The sequence below is a fragment of the Rhinoraja longicauda genome, chromosome 32 (assembly GCF_053455715.1).
Source record: "Rhinoraja longicauda isolate Sanriku21f chromosome 32, sRhiLon1.1, whole genome shotgun sequence".
Classification (NCBI taxonomy): domain Eukaryota; kingdom Metazoa; phylum Chordata; class Chondrichthyes; order Rajiformes; family Arhynchobatidae; genus Rhinoraja; species Rhinoraja longicauda.
Genome location: NC_135984.1, coordinates 24,250,683 through 24,277,193, shown reverse-complemented (window position 1 = coordinate 24,277,193; position 26,511 = coordinate 24,250,683). Strand labels below are relative to the sequence as shown.

Here is a 26,511-nt window from a genome sequence, read left to right as displayed (position 1 = left end):
CAATCGCTCCAGCCTTTCAACATACGACAGTCCCGCCATTCCGGGAATTAATCTAGTGAACCTACGCTGCACGCCCTCCATATTTGGAGACCAAAACTGCACACAGTACTCCAGGTGCGGTCTCACCAGGGCCCGGTACAACTGTAGAAGGACCTCTTTGCTCCTATACTCAACTCCTCTTGTTACGAAGGCCAACATTCCATTGGCTTTCTTCACTGCCTGCTGAACCTGCATGCTTCCTTTCATTGACTGATGCACTAGGACACCCAGATCTCGTTGAACTCCCCCTCCTCCTAACTTGACACCATTCAGATAATAATCTGCCTTTCTATTCTTACTTCCAAAGTGAATAACCTCACACTTATCTACATTAAACTGCATCTGCCATGTATCCGCCCACTCACACAACCTGTCCAAGTCACCCTGCAGCCTTATTGCATCTTCCTCACAATTCACACTACCCCCCAACTTAGTATCATCTGCAAATTTGCTAATGGTACTTTTAATCCCTTCGTCTATCCCTTATATGTTTCAATAAGATCCCCTCTCATCCTTCTAAATTCCAGTGTATACAAGCCTAGTCGCTCCAGTCTTTCAACATACGACAGTCCCGCCATTCTGAGAATTAACCTGGTAAACCTATGCTGCACGGCCTCAATAGCAAGAATATCCTTCCTCAATAGCAAGAATATCCTTCCTCAAGTTTCCATTTCAACCCCAGGCTTTGTCCTGTAAACTTTGTGACAATAAAAGGCAAATTTAATTTTGTTGCAAAAGTCAGAGAGACGAGGGACTGAAATGCCAAAGCTTCCAACATGCACATTTAAACACAGCTCCTAAACGTTAAAGACATTTACGGGCGCTGTCTGTACGGAGTTTGTACGTTCTCCCAGTGACCACGTGGGTTTTCTCCAAGATCTTTGGTTTTCTCCCACACTCCAAAGACGTACAGGTATGTAGGTTAATTGACTTGGTAAATGTAAAAATTGTCCCTAGTGTGTGTAGGATAGTGTTAATGTGTGGGGATCACTGGTCGGCGTGGACTCGGTGGGCTGATGGGCCTGTTTCCACGCTGTATCTCTAAGACTAAATCAAATGAATAAATTGCTTGAAAGGGTGATGCGAGGTAATGATGGCCCTTTGTTGCCCCTTTCTTGGTCTGCTAGGTAGCTGCTGAGGTATGCCAAATAGCATGCTGTACCAGATAATTAAGTGAAGGTTGCTGATTGTTCAGCTGGTGCTTAGCAACTTCAAAAATGCTCGATAAGAAAAACCTGCCGGGATCCCCCACGGGATACACGATGGCGACACGGTAGAGTTGCTGCCTTGTGGTCCCAGAGACCCGGGTTCGATCCTGACTACGGATGCTTGTCTGTACGGAGTTTGTATGTTCTTCCCGTGACCTGTGTGGGTATTCTCTGGAATCTCTGGTTTCCACCCACACTCCAAAGACGTACAGGTTTGTAGTTTAATTGGCTTGGTAGAATTGTAACTTGTCCCTAGGGTGTGTAGGATAGCGTTAGTGTGCTGGGATCGCTGGTCGGCGCGGTCTCGGTGGACCGAAGCGCCTGTTTCCACGCTGTATCTCTAAAACTAAGAACTAAAACTAAATAAGGACCAGGGGTGAGGGACATGCTCTTTCAAGGGGAATCGACCGGCCTCTGGGATACAATGGTTTGCTTCTGTGCAGAATGGAGGGCTTGGAGGTAGGCGAGGAAATGCCGAGTTGCATCAAGTGGAATGATTGTACACCACCATGGAAACATAGAGGCAGCCGGGTGTAAGAGGAACCAAGAAAGAAACCCAAGATGGAGAAAAAAGTATTGTTCACAGGCTTCCGGGACAGACTCAACACACAACTCAAAGACCAGGCAGTGCTTACCTCAGCCGGCGACAGTCCTCCCAGATAGTTTCCACCCAAGCCTTCTCGACGGAAGTACGCTCCAGTGGTGTCAATACACATTGGACAATCCAATCCTGGACCATCTGGACAGTGGAAGACATAAACATATCTGCAGAAGGGGGAGGGAATTAAAGATTTTTTGAAATCGGCCTAATAACCTCATAAACAATAAATCACTGCGATAATGATGACAACATATTATTGAAGATCACAGCATCACGCAGAGTCCAAGTTAAATGAACTAATCTCAACGACAACAGCCGTATGGTTGTTGCAATTGACTTTTCATTATTGAGCTGTCAAAGGGAGATATGCCAGAGATCCTGCTGTCAGCTGTTGAATATCAACTCTTGTAGACACAAAGAATTGCAGATGCTGGTTTATTAAAAAAAATACACAGTGCTGGAGTAACTTGGCAAGTCGAATAACATCTCTGGAGAGCCTGGCCATCCATGTTCACCAGAGATGCTACCTGACACGCTGAGTTACTCTCGCATTTTGTGACCAACAACTCTTGCTGGTCACTAAGGTGAAAACAGGATTGGTCTTCATTACGACACCTTCATCAGACAGGAATCCATTGACTGCACTAATGTCAATTGCAGCCTGATGATGGCTTGTTGGTTTCCCAAGGATTTCTTCTCACGCCTTCATAAATCAGCTTTTCTCTGTGCCTACATCAACAAATCTCAGGGAGGGGGAGACCCTGTCCAAGTCTGTTCCATTGAAGCAAACCTCAGACCATTATAACAGGGGTATTCAATTTGCTTCATGCATGACCTTAAATGGAGTAGTCCACCAGGTTTCACCAAATAAACACAAAGTGCTGGAGTAACTCCGCGGGTTAGGCAGCATCTCTGGTGAAAAAGGATAGGTGACGTTTCGGGCAGGACCCTTCTTCAGACTCAAACTCAGACTTGACAGAAAGAGGTGTTGATCAGTGGCAAGAGGGAGCAGGCAACTGGAGACCGGGCACTGATGTACCACACTGTGGACACGGGTACAATATGTCACCCATCCTTTTTCTCCAGAGATGCTGCTGACCTGCTGAGTTACTCCAGCATTTTGAGTCTTATCTTTGGTATAAACCAGCATCTGCAGTTCCTTGTTTCTACACCAAATGAACTTCAGTTATAACCAATGTTGCAATTTCATTTTGTCAAGGAAAATGACCTATTGTTTGCTTCCCTACAGACTCTAGGTGCCTTATGATTCAGCTCTCTACTTTGTCACGTAGCTGCCACCATTGCTCACCTTTTTCTGGGTTCGACAGGGAGTTTTGTACCCTCCAAAGTGCCTTCAGGTCCATCACCAATCCCGATCATCTCTGCTACTTTGCTTGACCATGCTCCAGCTGCATTAACCAGCAATGCACATTTCACTGGCTGGTACTCGGCGCTGTTTGGCATCTGTACCTGTCAACCAGAAAGTAAGGCAAAGGTCAACAATTGATGCAAATCATCACTTAAACTGTCAAGCCCGATGGAAGGCCTTCAACCGGAAACCTTCACCATTTTCATTGACAGAGCATTGATCGAAACAGCATGGAACCAGGCCATTCGGCCCACACTGACCATTGATCAGACTAGTTCTATGTTAACCACCGCTCCCTACATGCTCGGGACGATTTACAGAAGCCAATTAATCCGCATAACCCGCATAAACATGGAACGTGTGAGGAAACCGGAGCATCTGGAGGAAACAGGGAGAACGTGCAAACTCCACACAGACAGGTCCAGAGATCAGAATCTCTTCTCAGCGAATTCCAGCATCTGCAGATCTTGTTTCTCAGTTACCGGTGTTCCCCTCTCAGCAGAAAGGAGAATTCGTTCTCCTTTCCGGGAATGGTTTAGGGCAAATTCAATGTAAAGAAAGGAAATGCCCACCTCCATGAATGGTTGCTGAATCAGCATTTATGACAAGAATGAGAGATGAGGAAGAGTGGGTCAGTTCACCCTGCTCTGCTTAAGATCGAGGAAAATGTACTACACAGGACGAGGCAAGTTGGTCCATTGTGTCCAGGTCCATCTAGCCTATTGCCCCAGCATCAGGCTAATGGCCCAGCAGGTCACTGATGTTCAAGTACATCTTAAATATGAATGTTTCCACTGCCACCACCCTCTCGGGCAGTAGGTTTTATACCCCAGTTGCTCAGGGTGACAAAAGCTACCCTCATCTGCCCTCAAACTCCTGCATTATGACCTCTGAGATGGCTCCTTCTCATTTACTCCATCTAGGCTGAAAGAAGGTAGCTCACCATTATCTTCTCAAGAACAATTAGGGTTGGGTAATAAATGCTTGCAGGGACTTGCGGAGGGAACGGTCTGTGGATGGCGGAAAGGGGTGGAGATGGGAAAATGTGCATAGTGGTAGGATCTCGTTGGAGATGGCCGAAATTTCAGAGGAATATGTGTTGTATGCGACGGCTGATGGGGTGGAAGGTAAGGACTAGGGGCACTCTGTCTCTGTTGTGACTAGGGGGAGGGGGAGCAAGGATTATGGATTTTGGGGTGAAGGTAAAAACGGGCTGTGCGGGGCTGGGAAACGATAAGGTTGGAGGCTGTGGAAAGCAGACAGCCAGAAGTGATGAAATCAGTAATGGTGTTCATACCGCTGGGGTGTAAGCTGCCCAAACGAAATATGAGATGCTGTTCCTCCAATTTGCGTTGGGCCTCACTCTCAACTAATTAACTAACTAGTTAACTAACTATGGTGTTAGATGAGGTAGGCAGAGAACATTATTCCCTTTGGTGGGAAGGGGGTAAAATAAGATAGTCAGGAAAGTAAAAAACAGGTAGATGCTTCCTTTGAACAGAGTCAATATCACGTCAACTGAAAACTTCAAACTGGCATCAATGAATGGCTATTGACCCAACACATCACTTTTGTTTCTCTTTCCAAAGACGCTCCATGACCTGCTGAATGTTTCAAATATTGATGTATTTATTACTGAAATGTTTTTTGGAGGTAAAGTGGTGTTAAAACACAGAACAGTGACGATCTAACAGAAAGGTTAAAAGGACTGCTTCAAAGGACTAAACGAGTTACTTTAGTTTCTATAAAAAGTGCTTTATGATAGAAGGAACCAGGTGGAAACAGTGAGAAAGTATAAAAATACTTCTCGTACAATGGCGTGGTGAATTCTTTTCAGCGAAACTGTAGTGCCTTCATCCGTCTCCATCTCTCTGGTGGAATGTTGAAAACCTAGCAGCATGTGGAAAATTTTTTAAAAATTCATTTGTCAACTTATGTAGCAGCACCTCACCAAAACAAAAGACTCTACAGTCTTCCCACAACAACGGGAAAGAAAAACAAGCCACTATTTTAAGGGCAGTTTCCTAAACACAAAAATGGTTCCCACTGGTCCGTTCAATCAGTCATGCTTAAAGCAAACTGGTAAAAATACAGACATTTGTCAGCAATTTGCTATTCTGTGGGTGGTAGTGTGGTAGTGTGGGTGGTAGTGTGAACTATGGGGAAGATGCTATGAGGTTGCAGGGTGACTTGGACAGGTTGTGTGGGTGGGCGGATGCATGGCAGATGCAGTTTAATGTGGATAAGTGTGAGGTTATCCACTTTGGTGGTAAGAATAGGAAGGCAGAGTATTATCTGAATGGTGTCAAGTTAGGAACAGGAGACGTACAACGAGATCTGGGTGTCCTAGTGCATCAGTCACTGAAAGGAAGCATGCAGGTACAGCAGGCAGTGACGAAAGCCAATGGAATGTTGGCCTTCATAACAAGAGGAGTTGAGTATAGGAGCAAAGAGGTCCTTCTGCAGTTGTACAGGGCCCTAGTGAGACTGCACCTGGAGTACTGTAAGCAGTTTTGGTCTCCAAATTTGAGGAAGGATATTCTTGTTATTGAGGGCGTGCTGCGTAGGTTTACTAGGTTAATTCCCGGAATGGCGGGACTATCATATGTTGAAAGACTGGAGCGACTAGGCTTGTCTGCACTGGAATTTAGAAGGATGAGAGGAGATCTTATCGAAAAGTATAAGATTATTAAGGGGTTGGACACGTTAGAGGCAGGAAACATGTTCCCAATGTTGGGGGAGTCCAGAACCAGGGGCCACAGTTTAAGAATAAGGGGTAGGCCATTTAGAACTGAGATGAGGAAAAACGTTTTCAGTCAGAGAGTTGTGAATCTGTGGAATTCTCTGCCTCAGAAGGCAGTGGAGGCCAATTCTCTGAATGCATTCAAGAGAGAGCTGGATAGAGCTCTTAAGGATAGCGGAGTCAGGGGGTATGGGAAGAAGGCAGGAACGGGGTACTGATTGAGAATGATCAGCCATGATCACATTGAATGGCGGTGCTGGCTCGAAGGGCCGAATGGCCTCCTCCTGCACCTATTGTCTATTGTGTACTGGGAGTGAATGGGAAAGTCAGATAACATATAACTAATGAGAACAGATGATCGATGGTCAGCGTGGACTTGATGGGCCTAAGGGCTTATTTCCATGCTGTATCTCTAAACTAGACTTTAAAGTTAAAAATAAATTTCAACTAGTAGGCAGATTTGATTTGACTGTAAATATGTATTACAAATTACAAAACAAAATAGCAAGAGAACGTGAAAAAAATGCTTTTCCCCCTCAGAACCATAGATTATCAATGGCCACATTGAGAACAATTGTATTATAACCAATGTAATCACCGAGAATTTACAACATAGTGGCCATTCAGCCTTCTTGCCCATGTCAGCCCAAATTATCCCCCCAGCTCATTCCATCTCCAGCATCAGGTTTGTGGATGTAAGGGCCAGGGTTCTTCACATACACATCGAAGTATTGTGTAAAGTTGAAGAGATCTTCTGTCTCTACCTCTGTCTACAGTGTGTACCAAACCTCCGTCACTCCCTCAAGGAAACTATTTTGCCTCCAAATTTTTTTTCTCAATTCCTTTAAATCTGAGCCCCTGGTCTTTGAGCAATGGAGGAAACAGGAAAGGGTTCATTCCCTCAAGGGTAATAGCTTATTCCTGGTTACTGCATCTAGCTAGGCCCCTCGATTTTATTAAGCTCAGTTTTAGTCTCCCCTTGGCCTCTTTAATCTACTGTAAAAGGTACACCTAGCATACCTAATCTTTCCACTTAACTACATTTTTTCAGTCCTGATTATAATCTTGTCAATTCATGTGTTTCATTTTCAATGAATTATTCAAGCAGTGATCAAACTTGTACAGAGTTCTAGCATAAATCCTATTCTATGCCTCGGCTAACAAAGGAAAGCATTTCCAATGTCATTTTAGCTTTGAGGATCTCTGCACATACACTCCAAAGTCGACTGCATAGCTCCTGACCTCTCCACAAAATTGTAAAGATAGATGCTTCCTTCAGACACCTCCCACAAAAACATGACTTTTTCTGTGAATTGCTGAGGATTAGCACTTTTGTTCAAAACTAGCTTTGTCCCCAGCTTTCCCCAACTGCCTCCAAATTGTACTTAACTTACACACTCTTACAGGTGCACATGATCAAGTGTCCCCAAGTGTCTTCTATAAAATAGAGGTTACTATTTCCTTATAAGTCTTAAATTTTGGTTGAATGCCTTTGATGGTCCTATTCACTTGCTTTAACAAAGTAATGCAATGTGTGGTTATATAATATCTCTGCCGCACGTATTTTGTTAATAGTTAAATGTTGTTAGACAATGATCTGCAAAGGCAATTTGTATCTCAGAGAAAAATATCTACAATTTGCCTTGCACCTTATAACTGGGAGATAGAAGTAACTGAGGAATCGGTAATTGTATACTGGTATGAGGTTATTTAAAGTTTATTACATGGTCTTGCGTTGCATGTATCCTACATTAGATATAGTAGGACAATTGTGAAGCAACTAGGTGTTATTGACAGCTTTTATGGTCATTTTCATTTGCAAAAAAAAAAAGAATAGGCGGCAAAAAGAAAAAAATGAATAGATGGCAAATTTCCACAGGGAATAGGAGATGGAGTGGACCATTCAACGAGGCCTATTCCAGCATTAATCAAGATCACGTCTGATCTTCCACCTCAACACCATGTCAGCACCACGGGGGGATTGCCCATAACTGCTTAGAGACTGTAGGATTGTGCATAATACAATCATTTAGGAGATTAGTAAAGGGAAAGAACATTATGGGATGTTTAGGGCTAGAAAAGGGTTAAGAATACTCTATATATCAGCCAGAGCATGATAGGACACTGTATTTAACGACCAGCTCATCTGTACTATATTGAGTTTGCTGGGAAAGTTATTTGTTTATCATCAATCAAGTGCATTCACTTTTATAGAGGAGAGATGGAGTAGCGATACAAAATCCAAAGTGCTTTAGGTACCAAATGAAAATGCCAATGTGGGGGCAGTACACATTCAGTTGGTGAAATTGTCCAAGGAAAATCTTGGCAATTTTACTTCAAAATGTATCATGGACTGAAATTTTACTTTTCCTTTTGTTTGCTCCATGTTCATGGATTCTGCGTAACTTTCCTTTTCCTACGCAGAGGCTTTGTTGCTAACTCTGTGTGCCCCATTTCTAAATTTGCTATTTTCTGCATTGATTGTGTAATGTTGCCACCTATATTAAATTCTCCGACTGACCTTCGCCGACAAAAATCACTCCAATAGTTTGCAGTTACCAATGAGGTATTAAACAAAACATTGATAGTTTACCCAACTTTCCTGACCTTTGTAGCTAGTTTGTTTTTGAGACAGAACCAAAGAGATAATAGCACATCCTGGATTAACCGAGTTACAGTAACAAGCAATTTAATATGATCACAAGATTTTTGAACAATGATATGCTAACAGCCCCAACAACGAGTGAGGTGGAGGACATTTGTCAATGGCCTATGCTCCCTAGAGGAGCCAAGGGCTTAAGAAGATGAAGAAGATGCTGACAGCCCAACAGGCGGGGTAGCAGCTGAGGTGCTACAATCAACATCAATGTCCAGGAGCGGGGGAGAGGAATTAATATTGTGGCTCTAAACACTAAAAGTAAATGTGCATCAATGTCCAACGAAAATAAATATTTAGATCAAACATCCCCAAGAACAAATATTACTCAAGGTTAACTTTTCACATTTGAATAGCTAAGGTGTATTGAAACCTTATCCCAACAAGAGTTAATAATTAAAAAAACAAAATGAATAGAAAACCAGTCTGCTCTTTCTTCAGACTTAGAACTTTAGAGATACAGCACGGAAACAGGCCCTTCGGCCCACTGAGTCTGCACCAACCAGCGATCACCCCGTACACTACCACTATCCTACACGCTAGGGACAATTTACAATTTTACCGAAGCCAATTAACCTACAAACCTGTACATCTTTGGAGTGTTGGAGGTAGCCAGAGCACCTGGAGAAAGCTCATGCGGTCATAGGGAGAAGTCCGTACAGACAGCATCTGTGGTCAGGATTGAACCCGGGTGTCTGGCGCCGTAAGACAGCAAGTCTTCCGCTGCGTCACTGTACTGCCCCAAAGTCTGCTGACTTCAACAGGCTTTAAACAACTGCTTTAAGTCTATTAACTTCAGACTTAACTAACTAGCTTTAACTAACTGCTAGCATGCTTGTGAATGGACAGCAAGAGTGAGAGCTGACCAAATATGATCAAACAAACTTTAAATAAGTGATCTGCATGAGCAAGGGGGAAGGAGCATTAGATGTATTTCTCATCCCAGGCTGAGCTTCCAGTACTTTGCCAAAACTCTAGTGGCATCATCAAATGGAAAGGCTGAAAGCAGTCAGGGATTGCTCACTTGTTTCAAGTGAAAAGCAGCCATCCCTCAAGTACTTTGTTGACAATACATCGCCCAGTGCCAAATGCTATTTATGCAGCATGATGTAAGCAGTAAAAAAAGGTGGGACCAAAGTGTTCCTGGGTTTACTATTTGTGGTAAGGAGATGGTAAGATGACCACACCTCGTATGGATGCATGATATTTGTGTCTCAGATGTTAGTAGTATTTCCGTGGCTGTACTTCACAACAGTTGGGTGCTGAGGAAGACACCACATAAATTCTGTAAGGAGCTGCAAATTCAAACTGGTTAGATATCTGCTGCATATAGGCTTAACAGGCTGGATGGAAGAAGGATACTTCCCCTGACTGAGCAACCAAGGGACAATTTTCAGGATAAGGAGAAGGCTATTTAAGGAGTTTAATGGAGATGGCAGGATGTGTTTTTATAAAAACACAGAAGGTGGTGGCTGCCAGGGGTGGTGATGAGGACAGATACGATATTGGTGTTGAAGAGGCTTTTAGATAGGCACATGGATATGCAGGGAATGGAGTGATATGGATCACGAGCAGACAGTGATTAGTTGATCCTTGCATCATGTTAGGCATAGACATTGCGGGACAAAGGGCCTGTTCCTGGGCTGTACTTTTCCCTGTTCTATTTAGGACCACTAGATGAAATGTCTTCATGCAGAAGGTGATGAACCCTTGGAATTCTCCACTCCAGGAAGCTGTGGGGGCTCCTGGAGTGGAGAGTGCTGGAAAGTGGCACTGAAGTAGAAATTCAGGCATGAAGAATGACAAAGCAGGTTTAAAGGCCAAATGGGTGATTCCTGCCGTTACTTATGCTGTTAGTTAAATGTTCTTACCCACCACCTCTCCATGGCACGGATACACGCCCATTGAGATGGCCTTCCTACGAAATGCATTCAGAAGGAGCCACGGATCGAACCAGCCTTCGTTCTCCAAACCTACACCACAGATCACAAGAAGATCAACAACGTGCAGTCAAGCTCCGATAAGTTTGCACATTCAATTCACTGCAGCGACCCGAAACATCACCCATTCCTTCTCTCCCGAGATGCTGCCTGAGCCGCTGAGTTACTCCAGCATTTTGTGTCTACCTTCGATATAAACCAGCATCTGCATTTTTTTCCCTGCACATACTGGGAATTGGGAAGCAAGTATGCATTATTTTTTTGTTCTATCACTGGTGAGGAACATGAAGAACCTCCCCGCTGCTTCTGGGATCATTTCCAACCTTAAAATCCACATTCCCAATAGTTTACTAATATAACAAACTGGTCGTAATGGATTTAAGATTTATCCAAGGTTGATGACATTCGTGACTGCAAATTGTATAATGCCTTGAAATTCAACCTTATTTAAAAATTTTCCAGTCTTACTCCATTTTTCTCCATTTTCATTTTCTACAATTCTGAGCTATCTATCTCCTCATCATTCCCAAACCGAAATCACCTTGGTATTGGGAGTCTTGCCTTCGCCTCTGACATTTCTGTCATTTACTTATCTTCCTCTTTTTTTAGGCATGTCTTACAGCCAAATAGTTGGTAAGGCTTTGACCATGTCTCATAATGTACGTTTAATGGCTTTTGTGTCACATTTGTTAATACCCCTGTGAAGATCCTCAGGCTGTTTGCCAACATTAAACCATTAAAATAAACTATTTATTGTGACATCTTTGGCGTTTAACCCAGACCCCCTCTGTTGCTGTTCGACATTGATTCCCCCACTCCTCTCTGCCAGACACAGGTTTTGTTTTTCAGTAGACCCATCCTCATTCTTGGTTCTAAGGCCACTAGGTAAAAATTTCCCCGACTCAACACTAACATCATTCCAGAAATTCAATTGGTTGGCTACTGAACTGAATGGAAAAACTATAGCTTTCTAACTATACCTTGCTTTAATCTTGGGGGGTAGAATGGTCGGTGTTATATGTTGCACGTAGTTATTCTGGCACTTGACTACGGTTCGGTTATTTTAACAAATGCTTACTAAAATACAATGATGTTTTACAAAGTTATAAACAGTCTTTAGGCTTTAGAGATTCAGTGCGGAAACAGGCCCTTTGGCCCACTGAGTCCGTGCCGACTAGCGATCACGCTAGCATTATCCTACACACTAGGGACAATTTTAAAAAAATCACCAAAGCCAATTAACCTACAAATCTATACGTCTTTGGAGTGTGAAAGGAAACCAGAGCACCTGGAGAAGACCACACGGTCATAGGGAGAACATGCAGACTCTGTACAGACAGCACCCATAGTCAGGATTGAACCCTGGTCTCTGGAGCTCAAGGAAGCAACTCTACTGCTGCGCCATTGTGAAAAGAAATTTCTTGGAATTAAATATAATTTTCATGCAGCTGGTTACTCTCCATGGTGGACTCACCGTACGAAGCTAAAGCAACGCCTTCTGTGTTGATCCACGGGAACTTCCTCTGTAACTGCTGTGGTGTAAGGAGGGTGACTGCTGCTCCCTCATCCCTGAAAGCAGTAAGCGTTACATCAGCCCTATCTTCATATTTACCTTATCAGCTGATTCATTTTCACTTTGAAATTGGAGATTCCCCCATAAATTTGAAGGTAATGCCGACATCTACATTGGGCGGCACTGTGGCACACAGTGGCTCATAGCACCAGAGACATCGTTTCTGTGTAGTTTGCACGTTCTTTCTGTGACCATGTGGGTTTCCTCTAGGTGCCCTGATTTCCTCCTACATCCCAAAGACTTGCGGGTTTATAGGTTAATTGGCCTCTGTAAATTGCCCCTAGTGCGTAGGAAGTGGATGAGAAAATGGGACAACAAAACTAGTGTGAACAGGTAATCGATGGTAGGTGTGGATTTGGCAGGCAGAGGGGCATGTTACCATGCTGCATCTCTAAACTAAGCTCACCATAATAAGGTCATATAAATATATTAACAGTGGTAGTCTGAGGAAGGGTCAATAGACAATAGGTGCAGGAGGAGGCCATTCGGTCCTTCGAGCCAGCACCCGCCGTTCACTGTGATCATGGCTGATCATTCACAATCAGTACCCCGTTCCTGCCTTCTCCCCATATCCCTTGACTCCGCTATCTTTAAGAGCTCTATCTAATTCTCTCTTGAAAGCATCCAGAGAATCGGCCTCCACTGCCTTCTGAGGCAGAGAATTCCACAGATTCACAACTCTCTGACTGAAAAAGTTTTTCCTCATCTCCGTTCTAAATGGCCTACCACTTATTCTTAAACTGTGGCCCCTGGTTCTGCACTCCCCCAACATCGGGAACATGTTTCCTGCCTCTAGCGTGTCCAATCCCTTAATAATCTTATATGTTTCAATAAGATCCCCTCTCATCCTTATAAATTCCAGTGTGCACAAGCCCAGTCGCTCCATTCTTTCAGCATATGACAGTCCAGCCATCCCGGGAATTAACCTCATGAACCTACGCTGCACTCCCTTAATAGCAAGAATGTCCTTCCTCAAATTTGGAGACCAAAACTGCACACAATACTCCAGGTGTGGTCTCACCAGGGCCCTGTGCAACTGCAGAAGGACCTCTTTGCTCTTATACTCAACTCCTCTTGTTATGAAGGCCAACATGCCATTAGCTTTCTTCGCTGCCTGCTGTACCTGCATACTTACTTTCAGTGACTGATTTATAAGCCATTCTGAAAGAGCCCTGCTCTTTGTTTCCAGCCTGCCAATCAATTTTCTATCCATGTCAGTACCCTACCATGTGTTCTAATTTTGCCCATTAATCTTCTATGTGGGACCTTAACAAAGGCTTTCTGAAAGTCCAAGTACACTACATCCATTAGCTATTCCTTGTCCATTTTCCTAGTTACATCCTCAAAAAATTCCAGAAAATTAGTCAAGCATGGTTTCCCCTTCTTAAATCCAAGCTGACTCCTTACTGCTTTCCAAATGTGCTGCTATTTCATCTTTTTATAATTGACTCCAGCATCTTCCCCACCACCAATGTTAACTAGTCTATAATTCCCTGTTTCCTCTCCCCCTCCTTTCTTAAAAAGTGGGATAATATTAGCTACCCTCCAATCCACAGGAACTGATCCTGAATCTATAGAACATTGGAAAATGATCACCAGTGCGTCCACAATTTCTAGAGCCACCTCCTTAAGTACCCTGGGATGCAGACCATCAGGCCCTGGGGATTTATCAGCCCTCAGCTCCAATCAGTCTACCCAACACCATTTCCTGCCTGATGTGAATTTCCTTCAGTTCCTCTGTCACCCTAGGTCCTCTGGCCACTAGTACATCTGGGAGATTGTTTGTGTCTTCCTTAGTGAGGACAGATCCAAAGTACTCGTCTGCCATTTCCTTGTTCTCCATAATAAATTCACCTGTTTCTGTCTTCAAGGGACCCACATTTGTCTTAACTATTTTTTTCCTCTTCACATACCTAAAGAAGCTTTTACTATCCTCCTTTATATTCTTGGCTAGCTTCCCTTCGTATCTGCTCAAGTTCAAACAAATGTCTCAAAACTCATTGGCCGGCAGTTCATTCTACAGCAAGACAATGATCCCAAACATACTGCTAAAGCAACAAAGGAGTTTTTCAAAGCTAAAAAATGGTCAATTCTTGAGTGGCCAAGTCAATCACCTAATCTGAACCCAATTAAGCATGCCTTTTATATGGTGAAGAGAAAACTGAAGGGGACTAGCCCTCAAAACAAGCATAAGCAAAAGATGGCTACAATACAGGCCTGGCAGAGCATCACTAGAGAAGACACCCAGCAACTGGTGATGTCCATGAATCGCAGACTTCAAGCAGTCATTGCTTGCAAAGGATATGCAACAAAATACTAAACATGACCACTTTCATTTACATGACATTGCTGTGTCCCAAACATTATGGTGCCCTGAAATGGGGGGGGACTATGTATAAACACTGCTGTAATTTTTACATGGTGAAACCAAATTGTATAAAAATGACCTTTATTAAAATCTGACAATGTGCACTTTAACCACATGTGATTTTTTCTATTACAAATCTCAAATTGTGGAGTACAGAGGCAAATAAATAAATGATTGGCCTTTGTCCCAAACATTACGGAGGGGACTGTAGCTTTCAAATATCTCACCTCTGAACACGGTAGTTTTCTACCATTATATCACTCTGCTCCTTCCCAGCTAAGACTAGATATCCCGATGGATTGAATTGAACATCCACAGGGTCCTCATTCACCACATTCAGATGTTCCTGTTGGGCAGACATAAAATGAGCTTGTCTCAATTAATTTGTTGCTTTAGATATCTCTGCCAAGAATATTACTCATTTACCACATGCTGGAGTAACTCAGCAGGTCAGGCAGCATCTCAGGAGAAAAGGAATGGGTGACGTTTCGGGTCGAGACCCTTCTTCAGTCTTCAGACTTCTTCAGTCTGAAGAAGGGTCTCGACCCGAAACGTCACCCATTCCTTCTCTCCTGAGATGCTGCCTGACCTGCTGAGTTACTCCAGCATTTTGTGAATAAATACCTTCGATTTGTACCAGCATCTGTAGTTATTTTCTTATATTACTCATTTACCACATAGTTTCCCCATAATAATGTCCCATTAAGTGTTCAGAGACTGCAACTTTAAAGGTGATATAAATACGTTACTATACATGTACAATTTCTGGTAAATGTTTGCCAGCCAATCAGTATTTTAAAGTATAGACTTTGATACTATCGGCAACAACATTAAAAGGAGAAAGAAAACGCATGATTTGCACTTAGACATGTCTTTCACAAGACTAAACGCTACTAACACGTGTGAATGGGGGCCTAACTAAAAGGATTAAAAGTGGAGTGGTGGTTTGCAAGAAAATTGTCTCAATATGTCCACCTTTGTACTCTTGCTACACTTAGCTTGCTCCTTTTCTATGTATTTCAATGGAAGATAAAGTTGCACGAATCCACAATAATTCTGACATTTCCACTGATCAATTGAAATAGTACAGCTCATACATGCTTGCAGTGGGCTCTATGAGGGGGTGGATAGCTGCAGATAATATATCACAGCCTGCTTAACACCTGCAATGGCTGCCATTGAGAGTCACATGCAGAGGTGTGGCATGCATCTGCTGTTTTCAGGCAGCCCAAAGTTCTCTTTGTATGCAAGGGGGAGTTTGAAGGAGATCAGATAAAATAAAGCATCAGAATCATTGTCTGGAGAGAGTGATCTAAGTTCTGAGTATAAGCCCCAATTGCCTAATTTCTCTTAGCATGATAAAGCTGCTAACCCTGGAACTAATAGGAGAACCTTCATTGCATTCTCTCCATTACAAGTCGGTGCGAGAATAGTTGCTGGTGCTCAGGTAAACAAGGTAAACATGCTGCTCAGGTTAACAAGCTCAGGTAAACATGCCTGTCAAGGCATGACCGCAGGGGAAATGCAGGAACCAGCATCAACCACTGTGCAAGGATTTTACAAACCTCACGAAGATTCCAGAATTCTTTTGGCAGAGGGAGGGGAGGGGGGTGGGTGGGGGTAAATTATGGAATACCCCATGTTTGATCATACTCAAATATATGATTGAACAACACTTATTTCAATCCTTAGTATCATAATGTTGCACCTAATCTCCAACAAGCCTCCTGATGTAGTGAAATTAATCTACAGGACAAATGTGACCTATATCTCCTCCACTCCAGAATTTCCTCAACTCCAACCTCAAATCATTGAGCTGCAGTGCTTAGGTGATCCTTGCACATGTCCACTTGTGGAACTCCAGGCCACTGCACAGTAAATAATGATGTAGATAGCCCACAGTCAACATCAATGTCATCACCTCACTGACATTTGTGGGAGCTAGCAGACCATTTTGTTTGCTATGTTTCCAATATTGCAATAGTGATGAATTTAAGTACTCTGACCTGGCTATAATGCCCTAGTGGTGACCATTTTATACTTATTTTAGATTAGGAACATTTTGTCTTTGTTCTTGAAACTGTCCAGAATTATCTGATCTCACTGATGGCAGTACAACACAACCTCTATCCAGATACGGAAGTGGGGAGATGCATGCAGGGGAGGAGAAAGGCCAAAACCCACCAGGACACCTGTTCCTGGGATGGATCACACAAGATCCATCTGTGCTTTCCCAACACTCGCTTCTGCTCTTATGAAGAATGATGTTTTGGATGAACTACTAATAGGTTGCTGAAGCTAGATTTGAATCTTCATTAAAAATCCTACACAGGTTCTGCTAAAATCCATTTTAGAAAATCACAAAGTACAGGACTTAACTAGATAGGAGTGTTCATTCTGCCGGTACCTGGATATTGCGAAGAAAGTGAGCAGATTCCATTGATAGGTGGATATTTTCTCGCAGAGAGAACTGGTGGCGAATTCCTCCCACTGACAAGACTGTGGAGGCTCTGGAATACTATATGGAGACAGAAGAGATATTAAATAAAACACCACTAGACACAATCTTTATAAAATACTGTGACATTCAGAATGGCACATTTTAGCTTCCGTCTCCGACCTGCGCCGAAATACAGGAAAGGACAGTGGAGGCAGATTCAGTAGTAACTTACACAAAAAAGAATTGGATATTTACTTAAAAAGAAAACAATAGAAAGACTATGGATAAAAAGCAGGTATGGGTGACTAAATGAGAAACCCTTGAGGAGCACATTAGCGGAACAGCCTCTAACACTGCACAGCTCGGCAATACCAAAAATTCACATTACTCTCGCCCTTCTACTGTTAATTCAAATCAGGGCCCCAGACAGTTGAGGAGATATTATGACAAAAAGCATTATCCAAGAGTTACATTTTAAGGAACATCTTTAAAGACCAAAGATATGTGATGGGATAAAGGAGATGAAGGAAAGAATTTCAGAAGTCATGATCCAAGCAAAGTCACAAAAGCATTAAACTGGTTACAACAGATTAGACAGAGCGCAAAATTAAAGTTAAAATGGAAGAAAACAATTATTTAACAAAGTCTCAGGGACACATTCCAATAAAAGGCATCACATTCTACTTCATCAGCACCTCCCCGTGACCCCGATATCCCTATTGTCAGACGGTATGTCAAGTATTCAGCAATGGCAAAGCAGAAATTCTCTCTACAGTTGGGAAGACAGAGGCTTCTGCCTTTGGCACCTTACTCCAACCTCAGTTCCCTGACCACCAAATTTGACCTCGATATTGGGATGTGTGCGAAATTGAATTAGACCCCAAACCATCTCAGGTTTCATAGCCAACTGTAATATATTATCTGTAAACCAAATATTTGCCCAAACTCGCCCATTTATGCCTCAGTGGCATTGCCACTCCTGACTGTTGCTAAAAACCACATTCTTGTTTTTGTTACTATTGGTTTCGCCAACTCACATTCTTGGCTGAACTCCCTCCATTAAAGTAATCTAAACTTCAGATACCCACATCCTAAGTTACAATGAATAACATTCACTTATTTGGTGACTAACGGTCACTCCCAGTTAAGTAGTGTTTCAATTTTTCCTCCAGTTTCTCCAATGCTCAAAATATGGACAGCCTGTAATTGTGTAGGAAGCAACTGCAGATGCTGTTTTAAACCGAAGCTAGACACAAAAACCTGGAGTAACTCAGCGGGACACGCAGCATCGCTGGAAAGAAGGAACGGGTGCCGTTTCGGGTCAAGACATCTGAAGAAGGGTCTCGACCTGAAACGTCATCCATTCCTTCTCTCCAGAGATGCTGCCTGTCCCGCTAACTTACTCCAGCTTTTTGTGTCTATCTTCAGCCTGCAATTGTGCTCTCTTAATTATCTTCAGATTGAAATATTCCAAACCTTCGACACACAAGGCCCTGAGCTCTGGGGCGCCCTGCTTAAAACAAGTTTCCTTTACTCTCATCATCTAGAGCTCACTTTAAAACAGTTCCTTGGTCATTCTATTAGTCACACATCCTACTCTCAATATAATAAAAAGGAACTGAAGATGCTGGTTTATACCAGATAGACACAAAACGCTGGAGTAACTGAGCAGGTCAGGCAGTATCTGGAAAAAATAGATAGGTATGGTATCTGAAGGGTCCTGATCTGAAGGGTCCTGACCTGAAACGTCATCTATGCACTTTATGCAGAGATACTGCCTGACCTGCTGTGTTACTCCACAATTTTGCGTCTATCCTAATCTTTCTCAAATGGACTCAATATCAGACTTTGATTGATGTTAAGTTGCCAGCAATGTTAAAGATACTCAACCGATACATATGTTAAGATTTTTACTCTAACATCAAGGTCTGTTTCATTATCACAATGTGTGAATTAAGTGGTTGTCCCAGGAAAGGAATAGTTTCTCTGATGGTTGTCTACTCACAGTTGGGTCTCTCTCTACAACCACCACACGGACTCCTTCCCGGATTGCCTCTTTTTTCTTCAGCCAGTAAGCAGTGGACCAGCCAATTATTCCTCCGCCAATGATGACAATATCAGCCCACTCAGGAGGCAGGCCAGAGGTCTGATGCACAGGGTTCCAGTCGCTGCCAGGGAGTGCTTCCTTTGCTTTCTGCTTGAATTTGGCAAATTCATTTTCCAGATCTGGAAAAGAAACAAGATATTTTAAAGGTGTTTTACATGCCACAAACGAGCAAATATTGGTACATCGTGAGTTACTTTCAAATCAAATTTGCTGTACATGCATAGTCCAGCAGCAAAAACAATCAGAAATCCAAACAGATTTATGGTCCTAAACCTTAGAATAGAGAGAACCCGTTGCTAAATGAAAACAAAATAAATTGCAGAAGCTATAAATCTGAAATAAAAACAGAACATGCTGGGCGCAGCAGCAACTGTGACAGGGAAACAGTATTGCCTATTGCTACCCTGGCTAGAAACTGTTCAATTAGATTACATGTAAAACAAAGCTTTTCACTGTCACATTGGGCTTTGTTAACTTGTGTTCTGTTGGCAATTGTGGTTCATGTTCAGGAATCATTTCTGGTATATGTGGTTCGGTGTTGTAGCATGAACCACAATTGCCACAGAACACAATTTAACAAAGCCAAATGTGACAATGTAACAGTGAAAAGCTTCGTTTTACATGTACTCTAATCAAATCAGCAATACCACACACAAATGCTATCAACACAAACTCAAGTACAATAATCAGAATGAAGAGAAAGATACAGAGTGCAAAACATAGTTCTGAGCATTGTCGTGCAACAGTTCCAGAGACAAAGTCCAATGTCCACAAGGAGGTAGAGCAGAGTTAGACATTACCCTGGCTTATGAAAAGACTGCTCGGGAGCCTGACAACAGAGGTGAAGGTGTTTGAGTATAATAGTATGCACTTTCAGCTTCTGTACTTTCTGCCTGATGGGAATGGGGAGAAGTCCGGAGAGGGAAAAGTCTTTGATTACATAGCTTCTTTCCCAAGGCAGCATGAATTGTAGTTAGAGTCAGCGGTGGGGAGTCTGGTCTACATGATGGGCTACCTCCACACTCTGATTTCTTGCAGTCTTGGGTAGAGCTGTTCCCAAGCCAAACTGTGATGCAACCCGACAGTCTGTTTCTATAGTGCATCTGTATAAGTTATTGGAGACATGCCAGGGTGACATGGCATTGGTGTGCCCTTTTGACAGTTACTTCAATGTAGTTGGTCTACAACAAATGTTAACAATATTCACACCAAGGAACTTGATGCTCTCAACCATTTCCACTTCTACACTAGTGATGCTAGTTCATGCTAGCTGATATTGTTCATGGTTGTTTTGCCTCAAGTACTGTCCATTTCTCACCAAAGCCACTGTTATAGACAATAGGTGCAGGAGTAGGCCATTCGGCCCTTCGAGCCAGCACCGCCATTCAATGTGATCATGGCTGATCATTCTCAATCAGTACCCCGTTCCTGCCTTCTCCTCATACCCCCTGACTCCGCTATCATTAAGAGCTCTGTCTAGCTCTCACTTGAAAGCATTCAGAGAATTGGCCTCCAATGCCTTCTGAGGCAGAGAATTCAGAAACCAAATGTCATTTTCCAATGAGAAAGGAATGTGTAGCACTTAGAACATAGAACAGTGCAGCACTCAATGTCTGTGCTGAACATGATGCCAAGATAAACTAATCTCATCTGCCGACATAGGATCTATATCCCTCCATTCTCTGCATAGCTATGTGCAAGGTGAAGATGCAAACAAGCCTTCTGTATAAACTAGTGCAAACTAGATGAGGTGCAGTAGTGAAGATTCTGTGTTCAGCTGATTGTAGCCTTGCATACCTACCTTCTGCATTCTTTGGTGCGAATTAGGATAAGGAATATCTTCACCCTGTTTATAGAGTCCAATACTTTCACGATAATGATAAAACCAATGGAAAATTGAAAACACAATTAAACAGACATGTTTAAAGTTACGGAGATATCTGCTACAAGCTCCTGACACTGGAGAACACTGTTCCCCAATCACCAGGTGTGTAGAAAGGAACTGCAGATGCTGGTTTAAATCGAAGATAGACATAAAAACCTGGAGTAACTCAGCGGGTCAGACAGCATCTTTGGAGAAAAGGAATAGGTGACGTTTCGGGTCGAGACCCTTCTTGAGTCTTTCTCTTCAGACTCAGATTCTTCAGTCTGAAGAAGTCAAGTCAGCACATACATAAACAGTTCACAGCGCCCCCTCAGAGGGCCTCAAACGCTAGGGAGTAGAAATAGGTTTTGAGTCTGGACTTAAAGGAGTCGATGGAGGGGGCAGTTCTGATGGGGAGAGGGATGCTGTTCCACAGTCTAGGAACTGCAACCACAAAAGCGCGGTCACCCCTGAGCTTAAGCCTAGACCGCGGGATAGTCAGTAGCCCCAAGTCGGCCGACCTGAGGGACCTGGAGATAGAGTGGTGGGTTAGAAGATTTTTGATGTGGGGGGAGGGGGAAGCCTGTTTAGGGCTTTGTATGTGAATAGGAGGAGCTTGAAGTTGATTCTGTACTGTACTGGGAGCCAGTAGAGAGAGGCCAGAATCGGGGTGTGGTCCCTTTTACGGGTACCCGTCAGGAGTCTCGCTGCGGCGTTTTGGACCAATTGCAGGCGGGACAGGGATGATTGGCTGATTCCAGTGTATAGGGAGTTGCAGTAGTCTAGGCGGGAGGAAATGAATGCGTGGATGATTTTTTCAATGTCGTCAGATTGGAGGAATGGTTTGATTTTAGCTATGGCACGAAGCTGGAAGAAGCTGGCTTTTACCACAGCATTGACTTGCTTGTCAAACTTTAATGCAGAGTCAAATATCACGCAAGGTTTTTGACATGCGGTTTGACTAGGGAGGACAGGCTTCCAAGGCTGCCAGTTATCGTTTTGATGGAGTCGGGGGGGCCGAATAGGATGACCTCAGACTTGCTCTCGTTTAGTTGAAGGAAGTTCTGTGCCATCCAACATTTTATGTCCTCAAGGCAGCGCATGAGGCTGATTAAATTTGACCGGTTGTTGGGTTTTAGGGGGAGATAAAGCTGTGTGTCATCCGCAAAGCAGTGGAAAGAAATGCTGTGCCTTTCAAGAAGGGTCTTGAAACGAAACATCACCTATTCATTTTCTCCAGAGATGCTGTCTGAACCGTTGAGTTACTCCAGCTTTTTGTGTCTATCCCCGTCACCACAAACTGCTTCAGTGAGTGATCAAATTTCAGCGAACCAGTAACACACAACCCACACATTATCATCATTCATATCAAGAAAATCCAGATGAGAGAAACCGCAAATACACCCTTTGGAGAAGGCTTCACAGATAACTATGTACTCAATGCACCTCTTATCACAGTGTGATAGGACTCACACTGGACCTTCCAGGAGTGCGTGAAATAGAGGATAAAGTGTGATCGAGGGGGAGTGAAATAGGGGATAAAGTGTGATCGAGGGGAAGTGAAATAGAGGATAAAGTGAGATCATGGGGGAGTGAAATAGAGAACATTGAGGGATATAATAATAATAATAATTTTATTTGTCACATGTAGGTTGGCACAGGGTCAACGATACAATGAAATGTATTTGACAAGACAACGGGTCACCTCAGCAGTAATATTCCAATGATAAACAAGGGAAATCAAGGATAGTATTAAAACAAAAGATGAAGCATATAAATTAGCCAGAAAAAGTATCATACCAGAGGACTGGGAGAAATTCAGAGCCCAGCAGAGGAGGACAAAGGGCTTAATTAGGAAAGGGAAAATAGATTATGAGAGAAAACTGGCAGGGAACATAAAAACTGACTGCAAAAGCTTTTATAGATATGTGAAGAGAAAAAGACTAGTTAAGACAAATGTAGGTCCCTTGCAGTCGGAAACAGGTCAATTGATCATAGGGAACAAGGAGATGGCAGACCAATTGAACAACTACTTTGGTTCTGTCTTCACTAGGGAAGACATAAACAATCTGCCGGAAATAGCAGGGGACCGGGGGTCTAACGAGATGGAGGAACTGAGGGTAATCCAGGTTAGTCGGGAAGTGGTGTTAGGTAAATTAAATGGATTAAAGGCCGATAAATCCCCAGGGCCAGATAGGCTGCATCCCAGAGTGCTTAAGGAAGTAGCCTCAGAAATAGTGGATGCATTAGTGATAATTTTTCAAAACTCTTTAGATTCTGGAGTAGTTCCTGAGGATTGGAGGGTAGCTAATGTAACCCTACTTTTTAAAAAGGGAGGGAGAGAGAAAACGGGGAATTATAGACCAGTTAGCCTAACATCGGTAGTGGGGAAAATGCTAGAGTCAGTTATTAAAGATGTGATAGCATCACATTTGGAAAGTGGTGAAATCATCGGACAAAGTCAGCATGGATTTATGAAAGGCAAATCATGCCTGACGAATCTTATAGAATTTTTCGAGCATGTAACTAGTAGAGTGGATAAGGGAGAACCAGTCGATGTGTTATATCTGGACTTTCAGAAGGCCTTCGACAAGGTCCCACATAGGAGATTGGGGTACAAACTTAAAGCACACGGTATTGGGGGTTCAGTGTTGAGGTGGATAGAGAATTGGTTGGCGGACAGGAAGCAAAGAGTAGGAATAAACGGGTCCTTTTCGGAATGGCAGGCAGTGACTAGTGGGGTACTGCAAGGCTCAGTGCTGGGACCCCAGTTATTTACAATATATATTAATGATTTGGACAAGGGAATTGAATGCAATATCTCTAAGTTTGCAGATGACACGAAGCTGGGTGGCAGTGTTAGCTGCGAGGAGGATGCTAGGAGGCTGCAGAGTGACTTGGATAGATTAGGAGAGTGGGCAAATGCATGGCAGATGCAATATAATGTGGATAAATGTGAGGTTATCCACTTTGGCGGCAAGAACAGGAAAGCAGAGTATTACCTGAATGGTGGCCAATTAGGAAAAAGAGAGATGCAACAGCCTGACCGCGGGACAAGACGGCAGGGAAGAGAAAAAGACATTCTGGCCTTCCATCACAGTGAGGAGGGACTGGAGGAGACTCACTGTGATGGATGTTTCTTTTTGTTTGGTGTTAGTTGTGATTGTATGTGTTATTGCATTTTTATTGATTAATCTTATTGGTCTTATTGTTCAACTGCGGGTAATGTTTCATTTTACTACACATTTATGTGTATGTAACAAATAAACGACTATTGACTATTGACCTGGGTGTCATGGTGCACTAGTCATTGAAAGCAAGCGTGCAGGTGCAGCAGGCAGTGAAGAAAGCGAATGGTATGTTAGCATTCATAGCTAGAGGATTTGAGTACAGGAGGAGGGAGGTTCTGCTGCAGATGTACAGGGCCTTGGTGAGACCGCACCTGGAGTATTGTGTACAGTTTTGGTCTCCTAATCTGAGGAAAGACATTCTAGCCTTAGAGGGAGTACAGAGAAGGTTCACCAGATTGATTCCTGGGATGGCAGGACTTTCATATGAAGAAAGACTGGATAGACTAGGCTTATACTCGCTGGAATTTAGAAGACTGAGGGGGGATCTTATAGAAACATATAAAATTCTTAAGGGGTTGGAGAGGCTAGATGCGGGAAGATTGTTCCCGATGTTGGGGAAGTCCAGAACCAGGGGTCACAGCTTAAGGATAAGGGGGAAGTCTTTTAGGACCAAGATGAGAAAACATTTCTTCACACAGAGAGTGGTGAGTCTGTAGAATTCTCTGCCACAGAAGGTAGTTGAGGCCAGTTCATTGGCTATATTTAAGAGGGAGTTAGATGTGGCCCTTGTGGCTAAAGGGATCAGGGGGTATGGAGAGAAGGCAGGTACTAGGTTACTGAGCTGGATGATCAGCCATGATCATATTGAATGGCGGTGCAGGCTCGAAGGGCCGAATGGCCTACTCCTGCACCTATTTTCTATGTTTCTAAGATTAAAATGACATTAGTAAGGTAAAAAGACAATATTAAAATAATCAACATATATGATGTGAAATGTGTTTATGGGTTCAGAGGCCTGATGGTAGAAACTGTTCTTAAGTCTGGTGGGACGCGCAGCCATACTCCTGTATCGTCTGCCTGACGGTAACAAGAACAGCCTGCGTGCTGGGTGGCTGTGGTCCTTGATGATGCTGCTGCGTGCCTTCCGCAGGCACCACCGGTAGAAAATGTCCTGAATGGCTGGGAGACAGTTGCCAGTGATGTGCTGTGCCGTCTTCACCGCTCTCTGTAGTGATTTGTGGCTGTGGGCAGAACAGTTCCCGTATCAGACTATATTGCAGCCTGTCAGCAGGCTCTCGATGGTGCATCTGTAGAAGTTTAGGGAGGACAAAGTGAGATTGAGGGAGAGTGATATAGGGACAAAGTGAGATTGAGGGAGAGTGATATAGAGGACAAAGTGAGATTGAGGGAGAGTGATATAGAGGACAAAGTGAGATTGAGGGAGAGTGATATAGAGGACAAAGTGAGATTGAGGGAGAGTGATATAGAGGACAAAGTGAGATTGAGGGAGAGTGATATAGGGACAAAGTGAGATTGAGGGAGAGTGATATAGAGGACAAAGTGAGATTGAGGGAGAGTGATATAGGGACAAAGTGAGATTGAGGGAGAGTGATATAGAGGACAAAGTGAGATTGAGGGAGAGTGATATAGAGGACAAAGTGAGATTGAGGGAGAGTGATATAGGGACAAAGTGAAATCGAGGGGGAGTGAAACGGAGGATAAGGTAAGATTGAGGGTAGCGTGAAATAGAGAACAACGCGAGTTTAAAGGTCTTGTTTAAATTGAAGTCGGCTAAATAGAGCTGCGTCAATGAATGAAAGCAGCGGTAACCCTGACCGAGGGAGGAGCGGCAGCCCGCGCGGCCGGCGGGCCAGCCCGGGGAGCTGACAGGTGCCGCTGCCTCCCCCCCCCCTTCCACACACGCTGCCCAACCCGCATCCCTACATCCATTCCCTCACCTCACCTCGGAAGAAGTCGTTGTGCTTGCGCGCCGGGACGCTGCCGTGTATGTGGGCGGGAGGGCATCGGGCTGGCAGGGAGCGGGGGAAAGCGCAGGCCCCCCGGCGGGGGAGAGCGACCCGGCAGCGGCTCCACGACAACATGGCGACAGGCGGCGCTCCCGCGGCACAGCGCGTCTGAACCCCGGGGGGGCGGGGCGTCCCGCTAACGTCAGACGCACAGCCGGGGGCGGCGCTGCGTGATGACGTAGCGTGGCTCCCTGGGGACGGAGCTGCGGTATGACGCCAGACGCACACCTAGGGGCTGAGTGATGACATCAAGTGTATACACAGGGGCGGAGCTGCGGTATGACGTCAGACGCACCTCCCCAGGGGCTGAGTGATGACGTCAAGTGTATACACAGGGGCGGAGCGGCGGTATGACGTCAGACGCACACCCAGGGGCGGGGCTGTAACATCAGGTCAGACGCACGACGTCATACAGAAGATGGATAAAAGTGCTGGAGTAACTATAGGGTCTCGTGTATCTGTCTGCTATGAGACAGAACTGTGTCTCGAAATGAATCAGACCGTG

General features: G+C 43.8%; 1 protein-coding gene across 3 annotated transcripts in view; it reads right to left on the bottom strand.

Moving 5' to 3' along the window:
• Window positions 1-26,129, bottom strand: part of foxred1 (FAD-dependent oxidoreductase domain containing 1) — a 33,608-nt gene extending 7,479 nt beyond the window's left edge. Inside the window, exons 1-9 of one of the 3 annotated variants that reach the window (XM_078426568.1) lie at window positions 25,943-26,129; window positions 18,943-19,163; window positions 16,905-17,015; window positions 14,725-14,843; window positions 12,031-12,125; window positions 10,488-10,589; window positions 5,031-5,107; window positions 3,158-3,318; window positions 1,883-2,012 (exon numbers count right to left, since the gene is read on the bottom strand). In XM_078426568.1, the coding sequence (XP_078282694.1) occupies window positions 1,883-2,012; window positions 3,158-3,318; window positions 5,031-5,107; window positions 10,488-10,589; window positions 12,031-12,125; window positions 14,725-14,843; window positions 16,905-17,015; window positions 18,943-19,163; window positions 25,943-26,081 (1,155 nt within the window). In that variant the 5' untranslated portion in view covers window positions 26,082-26,129. Of the gene's footprint in view, window positions 1-1,882; window positions 2,013-3,157; window positions 3,319-5,030; window positions 5,108-10,487; window positions 10,590-12,030; window positions 12,126-14,724; window positions 14,844-16,904; window positions 17,016-18,942; window positions 19,164-20,845; window positions 21,027-25,942 lie in introns of those variants that run through there. The other 2 variants (XM_078426570.1, XM_078426569.1) reach the window with 2 other exon arrangements.
• Window positions 26,130-26,511: the final 382 nt, after the last annotated feature.